General features: G+C 32.1%; 1 protein-coding gene across 1 annotated transcript in view; it reads right to left on the minus strand.

The window, feature by feature from the left end:
* LOC141449888 (UNC93-like protein) overlaps positions 1-13,624 on the minus strand; it is a 76,008-nt gene that overhangs the window by 41,321 nt on the left and 21,063 nt on the right. The window contains exons 2-3 of the mRNA XM_074119806.1: positions 4,088-4,607; positions 2,429-2,637 (exon numbers count right to left, since the gene is read on the minus strand). Of these exons, the coding sequence (XP_073975907.1) occupies positions 2,429-2,637; positions 4,088-4,566 (688 nt within the window). The 5' untranslated portion in view covers positions 4,567-4,607. The remainder of the gene's footprint in view (positions 1-2,428; positions 2,638-4,087; positions 4,608-13,624) is intronic.

Below are 13,624 nucleotides of genomic sequence, written 5' to 3' on the forward strand. Positions count from 1 at the left end.
TATGAGAAATAATTTTAAAAAAAAATTAAATTACTTTTAATCAAAAAGTATAATTAAATTAAAGACAATTAAGACATTAAGTGCACCGATATGGATGGAGTTGTTGCAATGCCGAATTGTGGCCTTGGATTGACAATTTCTGGAGTGGCCATGATCTTGGGTTACTAACTTACAAATAATCAATCAAGATAAATCGAACGAAATTAATAAAATATTTATTAATAAATGATAATATATTGCAGTTCTGAGTTATTGTGATTTTGGTAAAAGTTATTACTCAAAATAGGTGATGTGAAGCTGAACAGGGTACTTTATGATTTAATAATGAGGTGCTTAGCTGTATAACTATTGTAACTTTACAGATGAATCCTCTGGTAGTATCAAAAAGTAAAAAAGAAAACTTTCTGTCTAATGTAATACTATTTATAGTAAATTATGGTCGGTAATTGTCTTAAGTCCACGACATCTGATGGGTAGTAAGACGTAAATAATATCTAGGCATTCATTTCTGAATTTACTTTGCAAAAAGTTTAATAAATCAGCTTTTTATGTTGTTATTATTATTGCAATTATTTATTGAATGGGAAATTTATATAAGGGCGCCACGGTAGCCGAGCGGTTAGAGGCGAGACCTGCGAAGCTAATATGTATTGTGGTACTGGGTTCGATTCCCGGTCTTTAGGCCTTGGATTTTATTTAATGGTTAATAAAAGAAATTTACAGTAAAGTATGTTTGCTAGTCGCCTCCGTCCACGACACCTAATTGGTAGATGGACGTTAAGCCCCGCCTGAAAAAATTGGCGATTACTTTACTTTACTTTACTTTTATTGTGATTTTAAGAAGCACTCTTGATATACCTAAGTTGTTCTCATATCCTAAAATATTATTTTAAATTCATCTAAATTTAGTCCCTCATATTTATTATTATATAACTTTGATATATTTCTCCACTCTCTAAGAAGGTTCTGCTGAAGTAACGAAACGAAAGTATTGAGATCTGTCAAGTTTTCAATTTCGAGGAGTTATTACTGAAAATATGCGTTTTGGAGTTTCCCTGAGCCTCAAAATTAAAAATAAAAAATATGGATTTTTATAAAGTTTTCCGTGTTGATTAATGTGAATCTAGCTCACAAAAATCACTGGAATTTTGTAACTTATATTAACCGCAGAACTGATGGGAAATTTGCGCAAGATTCTTTTTCTTTTTTCCCAGCCTCAACAAGGGCTCTAAGTTTGGACCAGTTTCTGGCTAGAATCAAGTCCAAAAGGCCTTCTCATTGCTCTATCAGCTACCATAATATGGTTCAACAGTAGCTCTACCCCAACTTGTACTTGTCTTGAATTAAATGTCAAAATAAAATAATAATTAAATTCAAAATATGGTAATTAAATAATGAATTCCTTTTTGGGGGGCCGAGAGAAATGTAAATCCTTCAGGGAATGAACAGAAATAGGTAATTATATATGTACTAATCGCTCAAAATGAATATTAATAATAATATATATAGAATATACACATTCTGTTCGGCTAATTTGTATGTATACACCTTTTTAAAGATTTTTTTTTTTTTTTTAGCAAATAATAATAATTAACTTTTAAATTTTGCTACTTAAATAATCGAAACGACCTCATTTCTAACACTCTGCTGGCCTCAACGTCACCATACATAACTGCACATAGGAAAGGCAACTCAGTGTCATGCATGTTTGTCTCTTGATATAAATGCATTTTTTAGTAGAAATGAAAAAAGTATAAAAAGAAGGCAAAATTCTAGAACAATTTGTGTAAATGAGACCTTCTCAGCCAATTGTAAAATCCATTATTTATATGTTAAGTAGGTGGATGAGGTAGCTAAGATAAGTATTTAAGTGATGGCAGTGGATGAAGAGCACTACTAATTCGAATATTCAGAAAACTGTGTATATTATGTGCTCGTTACTCTTACTTAGTAAGGAAAATTTGGTACATACCAATAGTTCTGTTAACAAAAAATAATAATAATAATAAACTGAACAGTCATTTCCCTTTTTAAAAATGTTTTACGAGAATTCAATAATTTTCATTATCTTCCGGCCATTTCAAGGATATTCAGTTTTCGAGAATCGTTTCTCAACAACAAAACTTTACGGTTTAAAAATTTTATCTGTACCTGTGAACATTAAAATAAATTCCTTTGTCCGTTATGAAGTGAATGATTGTCAATAATTACCGTAGATTAGAATTATTATTTAAAACAAAAAATCACTGATTTGATCTTGGAATTTGTAGTTTTAAGTTTTTACTTTCTTATTCTTTAATGATTAATTTAAAGTATTTAGTATTTTGCTTATGTCACAGTAGTTTAATGTTTTATATTATTGTTCCCTTCTATGGTAAGATTATCTATTGATAATTAATAAAAAATGAAAAATAAAACAATGACTTACCCAATGATGAGATAAGATTTCCCCATAATTCGGCGGTTTGCCAAGCAAGAAAGAAGAAACCAAAAAATCGAACAACTATACCATCGACTGGTTGATCAGTTAATTTAGCATAAACTGCTCCTGCTTGGGTTAGATATGTAGCTTTGGCTGCCCACATTGGTGCAGCTCCCAAGCCGAGTATAACGCCAGCTGGGACTAAAGTGTAGAATCTAAAAAATAGAAAATTAATACTTCATTAATAGAATTTTAATAATACAATAGTTAAAAAAAATAAATAAAGTTCTACAGAATAAGCTCCCTGAACTCAAGTTGAGCCAAGTTTTAAATGAGTCAAGTTTTTCTCCAGAAAAAGACAAGGTAGAGAAACATTTCTTTACTGTTTTCACCGATCAGAGACTTATTCCGTGTAATTGATTGAAATATACTAGTACTGTTGTCTTGAGGCTTTGCAAGATTATTGGTGCTTTGCCAAAGAGGCACAGGTTAGATCATTTATAGAGTTAGTTTAACTTTTAGACGAACTAACTTTTTCATTTTAACATTTTTCTTACTTCTTTTATCGACCAAATTCCTCCCAAAGTATTAATAAACTTTACAACTGAAAGTTTTCTTGCCATTTTGCTGGAAAAATGGAGAGGAAATCCAAAATCTTTTGCCAAATTATTATATCTTCTTATTTAGGATGTTCCCTTTTTATCTTAAATGAAAGAAGAAGCAAATTTCAAAACCTTCTTTAATCCTCTACCCAAATTGTATTCCACACCATCAGTGGAGGTGAAAATAAAAAAGGGAATGATCCGAATGAGGTACTTATAGAAGTAGTCACTACTCTGTGCCTGTGATTGGTGGAGAATATTAAGAAATGGTTTCTTCTCAGACTATTATATCCTCTGACGGGGTAGTCGCGAACAAGGGAACAAAAAGGAACTGATGATATTAACTCGAAGTCGGAGGAAATGTTAGAAATATTGGCTGGAATGCGTTGCTTTTTTGAACGAATTAGCTCAATGGCAGCCTGGTCTTAAATTGTATTTCTAGTTCAAATTAAATAAGATTCTTGCGACTAAAAAACTTCGAAAAAAATGTGGAAATCATAATGAAATCTTAAATCATTTTATCATAAGGAAGGCAAAATTTTTTTTTTTTTGGTAATCAACAGTTTTTAGATCGGTTCTGTTCTTCACTAATAAGAGGTCTCTTCAATTTAAGAAGTGGGACGTCCCCTTAATTTATCTTCGGCATTCCGTGTTGGTTTTATAAAATGCATGTTTTAATTTATTGCTATTAAATAAGAACTTGGATGTCGTTTATCTAAAAACCTGTTTACAAGAAGGAAAACCACTTTCAATCCTGTTTTATAGTGTTTTTCTTTTTATATATATATTTTTCATCTGGCATCCCAGTTTTTGAAAGAATTGTAAAACGAGCAATAAGATTTGAGTTTCCTTTTTTTTAGAGAGAGGGATTAAAAAGTAGCCAGCGACCAAAGTTAAGAAAAAGGTTCAGATTAGAAATCCAACATTTAGCGCTAGTCTTCAGTACTTCATTTTATTTTCGTTGACGGCTTGTAAATGGTTTCTTAAGCAAATTTAAATGGAAAGAAAGCAGAACAGTAAGTAAGGCAATTAAAAATTCATTGAAAACAAAAAGTTAACTTACTTTGGATAGAATTGTGATGCAATATACGGTGCATAACACAGCATAGAGAAACACAATGTCCATTTGACGGTTAGCCTCTTGATAAGGAACGTTGGTACAAATATACAGGATACAACCAGTGCAGCATATATTGAAGATAATGATACCGTACCTAAACCTTCTTTGGCATTGATAGAACTTTGTAGATTTGCTGTACCTTGAAAAGCAGTGAACTGAACCATAAAAGCTAAAGATACAGCGGCTACATTTTTCAAGATTCTCCATTTCTCTTTTCTAGATAATTTAATCTTTCCTTTTGTTGGATCAAATTGATCTTCATTTCCACCGCCATCGTCTCCTTTGATTTGTCCTGGTGGTGGCTTTAACTCTCCATCGTACGCCTGGTTATCGTATCCAACTCCACCGCCTCCGCCAACCACTGACACGGTGTACACGTCATCATCGCCACTTTCACACTTTTTCTCCAATCCGGCCACCATTCTTCACTAAATTTCTTCACCCAAACTCCAGTATTAGGTACCTAAAAGAGAAACAAAAAACAAAAGTATAAATAATTTATCTTTTCAAAATTAATATTGTTTTTATTAAGAAGTAAAAATAAGAATATTTATTTACTGGGAAAAAGTGAGAAAAAAAAGCGAGAAAGTGTTTAGCAATAGTTCAATTTTGTAACTGAAAAAATTGTAGGTTATTCTGTTATTCTGCAGCCAATTTCAGACATAATTTTGTTTGTTTTTACTGCCAAGCTTTCACCTAGGGACTAGTTCATCTTCAGGGCCTTATGCTTATTAACAACAGTAACTTCTTTTACATTACGAATCGTATGTCTTCGGTCCAGCCTTTTTAGGCCTCTAAACCTATTTAAGTTATATACATACCCTATTTAAAATTTTGAGAGGAAATTGCAGCAGGCGAACGTAATATTTGTTTTGTTTTTCAGTTAAATGTTAACATTGAACCTATTTTCAGTTTAACTTATGTTAAACATAACTGAACAAGCTATTAGTAACTAATGGTAGTTTTACCGACAAGGTTGTTAACAAAACTGTGACAAGGAAATGTCTGTAAATACTATTTTGTCTATCCAGATTAAGTATTTTGTGCTTTTCCTTAATTAATTTTTTTTTGTATATATATTTAAGCAATAAATTAATACTAAAAACATTGACAGCAACTTAAAATAAGCACTTGCATTAACTAAGGAAAGGCTTTTGGAATAAATAACCTATAAAAACCAACAGCAGAAATGTAAAGATAAGAGAAATGGTATTTACATTGAGGAAACAAGAACCAGTGGTACACTAGGTTCTTTATCGCCCTGAAGGATGGAGCAAAAGAAATGGAAGTGGATACAAGAACTATCCAGAAGTAGAGAGAATCCTTAATTTGAAAAGAAACACTGTAGTTTTGTCACTAACACCACGATTAATGCAGGCATTAATGATAATTAAAGTCCTCAAACAGTGATGCTCTCAAAAAGTACAAATAACGATTGTAAACATAAAACCAAATATAAATAAATTATCAAATAACTGTGAAGGATAGCAGAATGGAGTTCGATAATTAAATATTTTAAATTAGCAGCGGTTTACTTTTAAGGCAAAGAATCTCTTGTCCCATGCACGAGTAAGGGGAGCCTTTAGTTATGTTATAATTGATAATTATAGAGCTGTGAACAGTACAGCCGTTTTGTGAAAGTAATATTATTAAAGTTAATCTTTCAATTATCTCAGATTATCAGATAAAGATAGTTGAAAATAATGTGTCTCAAATTGATTAAATATTTCCAAATAATGAAAAACTTAAAGAATTCTATTGTTAATTCAAATTCAAGAATTATATTTGTAATAAGCATTATTATAATTTTACAGCAAAATTTTTATTTTTATTTTTTTTTTAAATAGCAATATCAATACAATTAACATTGAAATAAAGAGTACGAGGACATTCACATGACTGTAAAATTAATAAAGTTATGTGCATGATACAGTTGTAGCATAAACTTGTGTAGAGTTATTGTCATAGACCAGTGACCATTTCCTATTTACTATAACATTTCTATACAGCTTCCAATGTTATCAAAGTTTGGCTTACTCAGTATTTTATCTGGATATTTTAACCTTCTGTTAATGAATTATTTATGGAACTTTGGAATTATTCCGTCGATCTGCCAACGCTCGCCAAAATGCGCAAATCCTTTGGCGCCATCATAATAAAAAGCATTTTCCAAAATAAACAATCTAAACACATTAAATTTATCAAATCATAATAATAAAATAATAATCAAAAGAATGTAAGTGTAATAAAACATAATAAAAAAGTGTAATAAAAAGAATCAAAACATAGTAAAAACCTCTTTTTTTTTTTATAATTGCACATAGAATTATAACTATATACATTTTTGTCAATCATTTTGGTGCATATAGAAGAAATGATTCCATACTCTTGAAAATATGCCACTGCACTCTCTTCGGTGCTAGGCAAATCCCAAATTCGAAACCATTTAGCAGCGGAGTAAAATAAAACAGTATATTTAAATCGTGATACTAATTCGTGTGGTCAAGGATTACACAGTAAATGTGATAAAATTGGAGGTTATTGGCGCAAAGCTATCTTTTGGCGAAAATGGTCAACGGGATAATCCCAAAGTACACCTTATTTATCATTCAACGTAGAAGAACTCCATTTGAGATATCTAGTCTGACAGTGTAGATAAAAAAAGGGGATTCTCGTAACTTGTGGTAGTCATTTACCATTATTAAAAAATAATATATTTACAGAATTTTATCTAAAAATCATTTATTTACAAGAATGGCCATAACAATCCTGAGTAAAGATGTTTAGTAATAGGAAGGGGCTAGAAAGCTGTACACAGAGACTTGAAAGATCTATTGTGCTACTCTGAACTATCAAAGATTTCCACAGAATTTAGGCGAGTAAATGTGAATGAGTATTTGCGAGTGATGATGAGCAACAGTTTGCTTGAGGGTACGCTAAAACCGCAGGCGATGAACACATCAACTACAGGCCTAAGTAAACTATCTGAATGTCCTGGACTTGCCTCCAGTAGCGAGTTGTGTGGCAGTTGTTAGGCTGTGATTCCTGTAAAGTTGCTAAATCCCTTGATAAACAAACTCTCTGGATATTAGTTGAAAATCAGGATATCTGGGCTTTACAATATAAATGCTGGGAGAGCAATTCTTCGTATTTGTCGGCCTAAATAGTATTAACTCATCAGTAAGATTAGCAACGAAAATTACTACTATAATTAGGAACAGACGGAGCAAGAAATAATTTTTATTGAAAACCCTTTGAATCCAGTTTGGTGTTTTTAGTTTTTCTCTCAATTAAAAGTATTAACGTAAATTATTAGGGAAAAAATACGAAGCTGGGAGGTTGTAAATGTATAAAAAAAAAATAGAGAAATTACATGACAACAGTTTTTAACTTGTCTTTCTCCAAATGCAACACTATTCTTTCACTGTGCACATAGTTATGATTTTAGGAGTTCAGAAGCTTAGGACAGTTTTCAAAGTCTGTCGGTTGATTAAGAAATGTTTTAAACAAAAGTAAAGTGAGATTTACAGCTCTGGTTTAGAGTTTGAAATGAATTTGAATAAATAACACTAGAGGTCTCTGGCTTTAGAACGTCATTTCATTCTGGTAACTAAACAAAATATTGCTAAATCACTTGTGTAATCTTCCTATTTTACTTCTTATGCCAGTTTATACAAATCTTTAAACATTTTATTTTCATTTTTTACCTTCTAGATTTCTCTATGTGGTTTCTATTAGCATGAAACACTTCAGTAGCAAAACAGGATTCTATGAGTTAATGCAATGCTACTATTTATCTCAAACTGAACGAAGTATTCATTTTGATAGGAAGAAAAGCAAATTTGATGTTAAACGGTTATATTTTTAAAGCAAAGAAGATAACTTAGCTTAATAGAAAACAATAATTCTGTGAAAAAACTATTTCAACATAAAACTAAATAAAGGAATAACTAATGACAACTAAGAAACATTGTGCAAATAATATTGATAATATAATCTCATCCATAAAAAAAAGAATAATGATTTATTTTAAAAAAGAATATTTTTAGCAAAACGTTGACAGTTATATGGTTGGGGGGAAAAAGTCGCAATAACTTATGCAAAGACATAATAATATTGGCAATTTTTTGTAGTTCATTATTCTTCTTACTAAATACCGTTGGAATAAGTTTAAACAAACATAAAGGAATAAATGGTGGCCACTAAACACTAGCTCCTTGATATTTTGACTAAAAAATAAATAAAATCTAAAATAAATAATAAAAAAACACAAAAACAAAGACTCCTTATATCACTAAACTTATCTCAGAAACTAGAAAAATCATCGACACAATTTCAACTATTTCTGTGGAATCTAGTCGTGAAAATTAAGGATTTTAAAATTTAATTTGTATAATGTAATATTTAGTTTCACTTCAAAGTGAAAAAAAATAAAAATTGTTTGCAACAGAAAGTCTCTTTTTAACGAGTTGTTGGCATAAATCTTCTTCGTTCAATAGATCTTCGAAAGACTATTGAATAATTGGAACTCTTTATCCACATACTGAAGACATACTACACAGAACAAGATCCTTTAATTTTGATTGTGACGCTTTCTACCCGAAAATTGATTTTAGAAAATTATAGAATATCTAAAAGTTAGATATTAAATATTTCATCTTTTTTAATTGTTGTACTAGCTGTACAGCTGTAAAATTCTTTTTTAAAAAAAGAAATAACAAATAAATGGGAGATAAAGAAAAATTTAAGAGAAAGAGAATTTGGAAATACGAGGGTCGTTTGAAAAGTCCGTGCAAAAATAAAAACTACTTAATTTTTTGGGGTAAACCTTTTTTATTTTTCAACATAGTCTCCTTTTAGGCTTATACACTTATACCAAGTCTGGAGAATAGGGGGGATGTGAAACGAGTTGGAACCCTATTTCCATTAATTTTGCGACCACAACTGCTGAGGTGTGAGCTGGTGCGTTGTCGTGATGGAAAAGGACTTTTTTGTGGTCCAATCGTGGGCGTTTTTCTTGCAGCTCAGTTTTCAAACGGTCCAATAACGATGAATAATATGCACCTGTAATAGTTTTACCCTTTTCCAGATAGTCGATGAGGATTATTCCTTGCGAATCCCAAAAGACAGTCGCCATAAACTTTCCGGCCGAAGAAACGGTCTTCGCCTTTTTTGGCGCAGATTCTCCCTTGGTAACCCATTGTTTAGGTTGTTCTTTGGTTTCAGGAGTGTAGTGATGTATCCATGTTTCATCCACAGTGACGAAACGACGCTTAAAGTCCTGCGGATTCTTCTGGAACAGCTGCAAACCGTCCTTGCAACACTTCACACGATTTCGTTTTTGGTCATGCGTGAGCAATCGCGGCACCCATCTTGCGGATAGCTCTGTCATGTCCAAATGTTGATGCAAAATATTATGTACCCGTTCATTCGAGATGCCCACAGCACTAGCAATCTCACGCACCTTCACTCTTCTGTTATCCATCACCATATCATGGATTTTATCAATGATTTCTGGAGTAGTAACCTCAACAGGGCGTCCAGAACGTTCAGCGTCACTTGTGCCCATATGGCCACTCCGAAAATTTTGAAACCACTTATAAACTGTTCTAATCGAAGGTGCAGAGTCACCATAATGTTTATCAAGCTTCTCTTTAGTCTTCTGAGGCGTTTTGCCTTTCTTAAAGTAGTGTTTAATCAACACACGAAATTCTTTTTCGTCCATCTTTTGAAAATCACTCGACTTCCTCGATTCAAACGAATGCCAAACACAAAGAAATAGACCGATCTGGCTGAAACTTAGTGTGTGTTCTTCCAAGAGATGCTGCTAACTAAACATAACCTCGATACGCGCCAGTAGTGCTATCTCTCTGACTTTGCACGGACTTTTCAAACGACCCTCGTAGAAGAGATATCTTCATCTATCATCTCTTTAAAGGTGGGGAGCTGCATGCAAACAAACACCCAAAAAGCCCTAAAGAAACGAATTCTGCAATCATAAATTTTATTCCATTTAAAGAAGATCACATTTTGTATCACTCCCATGTCTTCATGGTTCTATCTTTAGGCCACGATCCATTTTAATTTTCTAATTCTAATTTTAATAAATTCATACGATTCGCTTAGTAATTTGCAGGTATATAGCATTTATCTGGTTATTTATCAGCGAATTGGGAGAAAAATCAATATTCTCAATGAATTCTTAAACAGCTGGACATTCCCTCAGCACACCAACTGCATGGTATCTTATCACTGAAATGACATATTTTCTGATATTTTTAGTTGCAATAGTTGCAATAGGTATACTAAAGGGTCTTTTATTAGTTTGCTTATGCTTGACCTACAAATCAGCCGCAAAGAGGTTTCTAGAACTATAATGCTATAGCTATGTTCGAATGACTATATTCATATCGATATCTGATAGCAATGGTGTCCTAAAAAAACAAAGAAAAAAAAAAAAGTAACTTCTAATAAACGTTAAGGTTAATGGAAATATAAATGATGGGAATTTCAATAATTCTTTTAAATTCTACGCAAAAGATATTAAACGTTTAGTTTTTTTTTTTATTTCGTTTAGAAGTAAGAAGCCAGGCAATCCAATTTATATTGTGTTAATAGTGATCTGATAACCAATAAAGTTAAGCCATTAAGATAATTTTTTTTTTTAAGAACAACACTTTAAAAACCAAAATTAAAAAAAGTAATTGTTTTCAGTAGAATTGAGGAAAACTTAAGAAAAATTATTGGTTCGCATTTTCACAGGCCAAAATTATTAAAAACAATAAACGGCGTAATAATTTTTTTAAAAGGAAAGGATAACTAAAAGGAAAGTGTCCTGGTCACAGAAGTTAAGAGATCCTGGGCTAATTGTCCTCGAAATTACTCCTTCCTAGGAGCCATTTACTATTCACAAACCGGGATGAAGAGTATTGGAGAGAACCCTGGCTACAGACTAAGCACAGGATAGCTAATAACTTCAGATGATGACGCAAAAAAAAAATCCTCTTAAACCCCCAAAAAAGGGGAACAAGAACTTCTCTGTTTTACGAATTCTGGCCAAAATCTGTTTACAAGTACCTGGCGCTACCTAAACCTCGCTGCCCAATGTTGGAACGTTTTGGGAATATTCCCTTAGATGCAATTTTAAATAATCACTCCAGTTGATATTATAAAAGTGCAAGTACCAAATTCTCTTGATTTTATAGAATCGATTTACGTTGTCCTAAACCGTACATGATTGTGATATTATCCAATACATTTGTTTTCACCTTTCAGAATTCAGAAATCAGAAATCAGAAATCCAGAATCAGAAATAATGAGAATTCTGGTTCTGGAGAAAGGTGTGAAACTTACTTACTACAATGATAATTGACAAACAATCTCATTTTTCCATTAAAAATTGTCCAAATTTTGATTTTGAATGGATAATATCTCTAGTGGGACAGATATTTCTTCATCCAAACATGCCATTTTTAGTCTTCGGTAACTTTACGGTTATCTTAGACTATCAAGAGCAATTACCTTTCTAGGAACCAATATATAGTTTTTAGCACATTTGATCATAACTAATAAGAAATTCATAAAGAACTATGGGATTCCTTTTCACCCGATATAACACCAGATCGAAACTTAAAGAGATGAAAGTCAATTCTCCATGTGGCGCCCGGAACCAAGTTTATCAATAATAAAATAAAGAGAAACCGGTTCTATTGACAGGCGGTATGAACCGGGTACAACCAGGTCATATCTGGGCCAACCATTCGTACGGGCACGCGCTAGACAGCGTACATCTATAACAGTAAATTCAAGGTGGGCAGCACGCTTGCCTTGTCGCGCCTTTGCTCAAGTTTACGTATGTCGCGCGTCTACGTGCCACTGAATTCTCTGTCAATAACTTTTCTTTAACATCATTATTATGCTGTCAATGATAAAGCATTTTATTTATTACTTTCAGAAATTAACTTAAGTTAAGTTAAATTTGGTGAGCATTATTTTTGAAATCTGCTTGTAGAATTATGTTATGATTTCTTCGACTTATCAAGTAAAATTCTTCAAAAAACTAAAACTGTTTAAGAAAAATATTTGTATTATTCAATATCATCTATTATTTCATTATTTACGCGTTAAAAGCATTGCAGTAGCCAAAATGGCATAAGAGAAAACTGCATTATTATTATTTTTTACAGAAATCAAAGTTGGCTTAGTTTCACTGGATCCGAAGGAAGAAAATAAATTTGGAGCGTACTATTTTGATTAATAATATCACCGTGATGATTGATAATCAAATGAAGAGTTTGGAGACAAGCTCCATAATACTCCAAAATCAATGGTTGTTGAGCCAAATTAACCTTCTTCTCCAAAAAGCCCTCTAGAATAAATTTTCAACAACAAAAATTGTAGAAAAATACAGAAAAATCAAGCTTCGGTACCTAATTTTCTTCAAATTTGGAATTTAGGAGGAAACAATTATCTTATTGTTTATATAAATATAAGTATATTTATACTTAAACAAATTTGAATTTTGAATAAAACCAGAACCCACAAAAGCAGAATTCTCTGGAAAAAACAGTTACAAATTGAAGGTGTATTTTCTTGTTTCTGTTTCACGTTTATCGAAATATTTCGGACGATACTCGAGAATACTCGCAAAAAAGTGTTCAAGCATTTTCATAGTTGAGGTTGATCCATTCTTACGAAGGTGAGGAAAAGTAATAAAAATACTTGAATTTAAAAAACTTGAGGGGAAATATAAGTGCAAAAATACCTAAAGCATGGTAAAAGAGATAAAATAGGTAAGCCTACAGTGGAACTACTGCAGCAAACAAGAAAAAGACTTTGATTCCTTGATGTCCTTGGCAACATAAGTTACTCTGACAGTGAATTGTGTTTGTGATATCAAAGATGTGCTGATAACTGCTTAAGAAGAAACCAGCCGATGATACTAGAATGAGGCAGGCTATTTGGAAAAAGAAAATTGATAAGAAAAAATTGAATAAAAAGTGGACAAAGATGTTCAGCTTAAGAACGTTGATTAGTTTTCTTCCACAAATTTCAGAGGGTTCAATTTCTGCAGATTACTTCATAAAAACTAATCGCCAAAGTTGAAGGCCTGACTGGTCCCTAGGAATATCTGACACATCTTACATTGACAGATGTTTCTTTATTACATCTAAAAGCATATAGTATCTATAGAAAGAAACCTTCAATAATATGCCTTGAAAAACCGCTTACAGATTCTCTATTTGCAGGGTTTGATGATCCTTTACGCGCATATTCTTGATTCAAATCTTTTTTGGAGAGTATCCTCCAGCGAACATCCAAATGTAAAAATTTGACCACCTCTCTGTAATTCTGAAATATTAGTTGAAAGCTTTTTGTTTACAAAGTTATAGAAAATGCCCTTGTTGATCATAAAATGGTGATCACTACTTTATATTTATATTAATTAGGATTATTTAGCTATGTCAGAAAACAGAGGGA

This window comes from Rhodnius prolixus, unplaced genomic scaffold (genome assembly GCF_049639745.1).
Source record: "Rhodnius prolixus isolate KJV_2025 unplaced genomic scaffold, Rpr scaffold_2, whole genome shotgun sequence".
In the NCBI taxonomy this organism is placed as follows: domain Eukaryota; kingdom Metazoa; phylum Arthropoda; class Insecta; order Hemiptera; family Reduviidae; genus Rhodnius; species Rhodnius prolixus.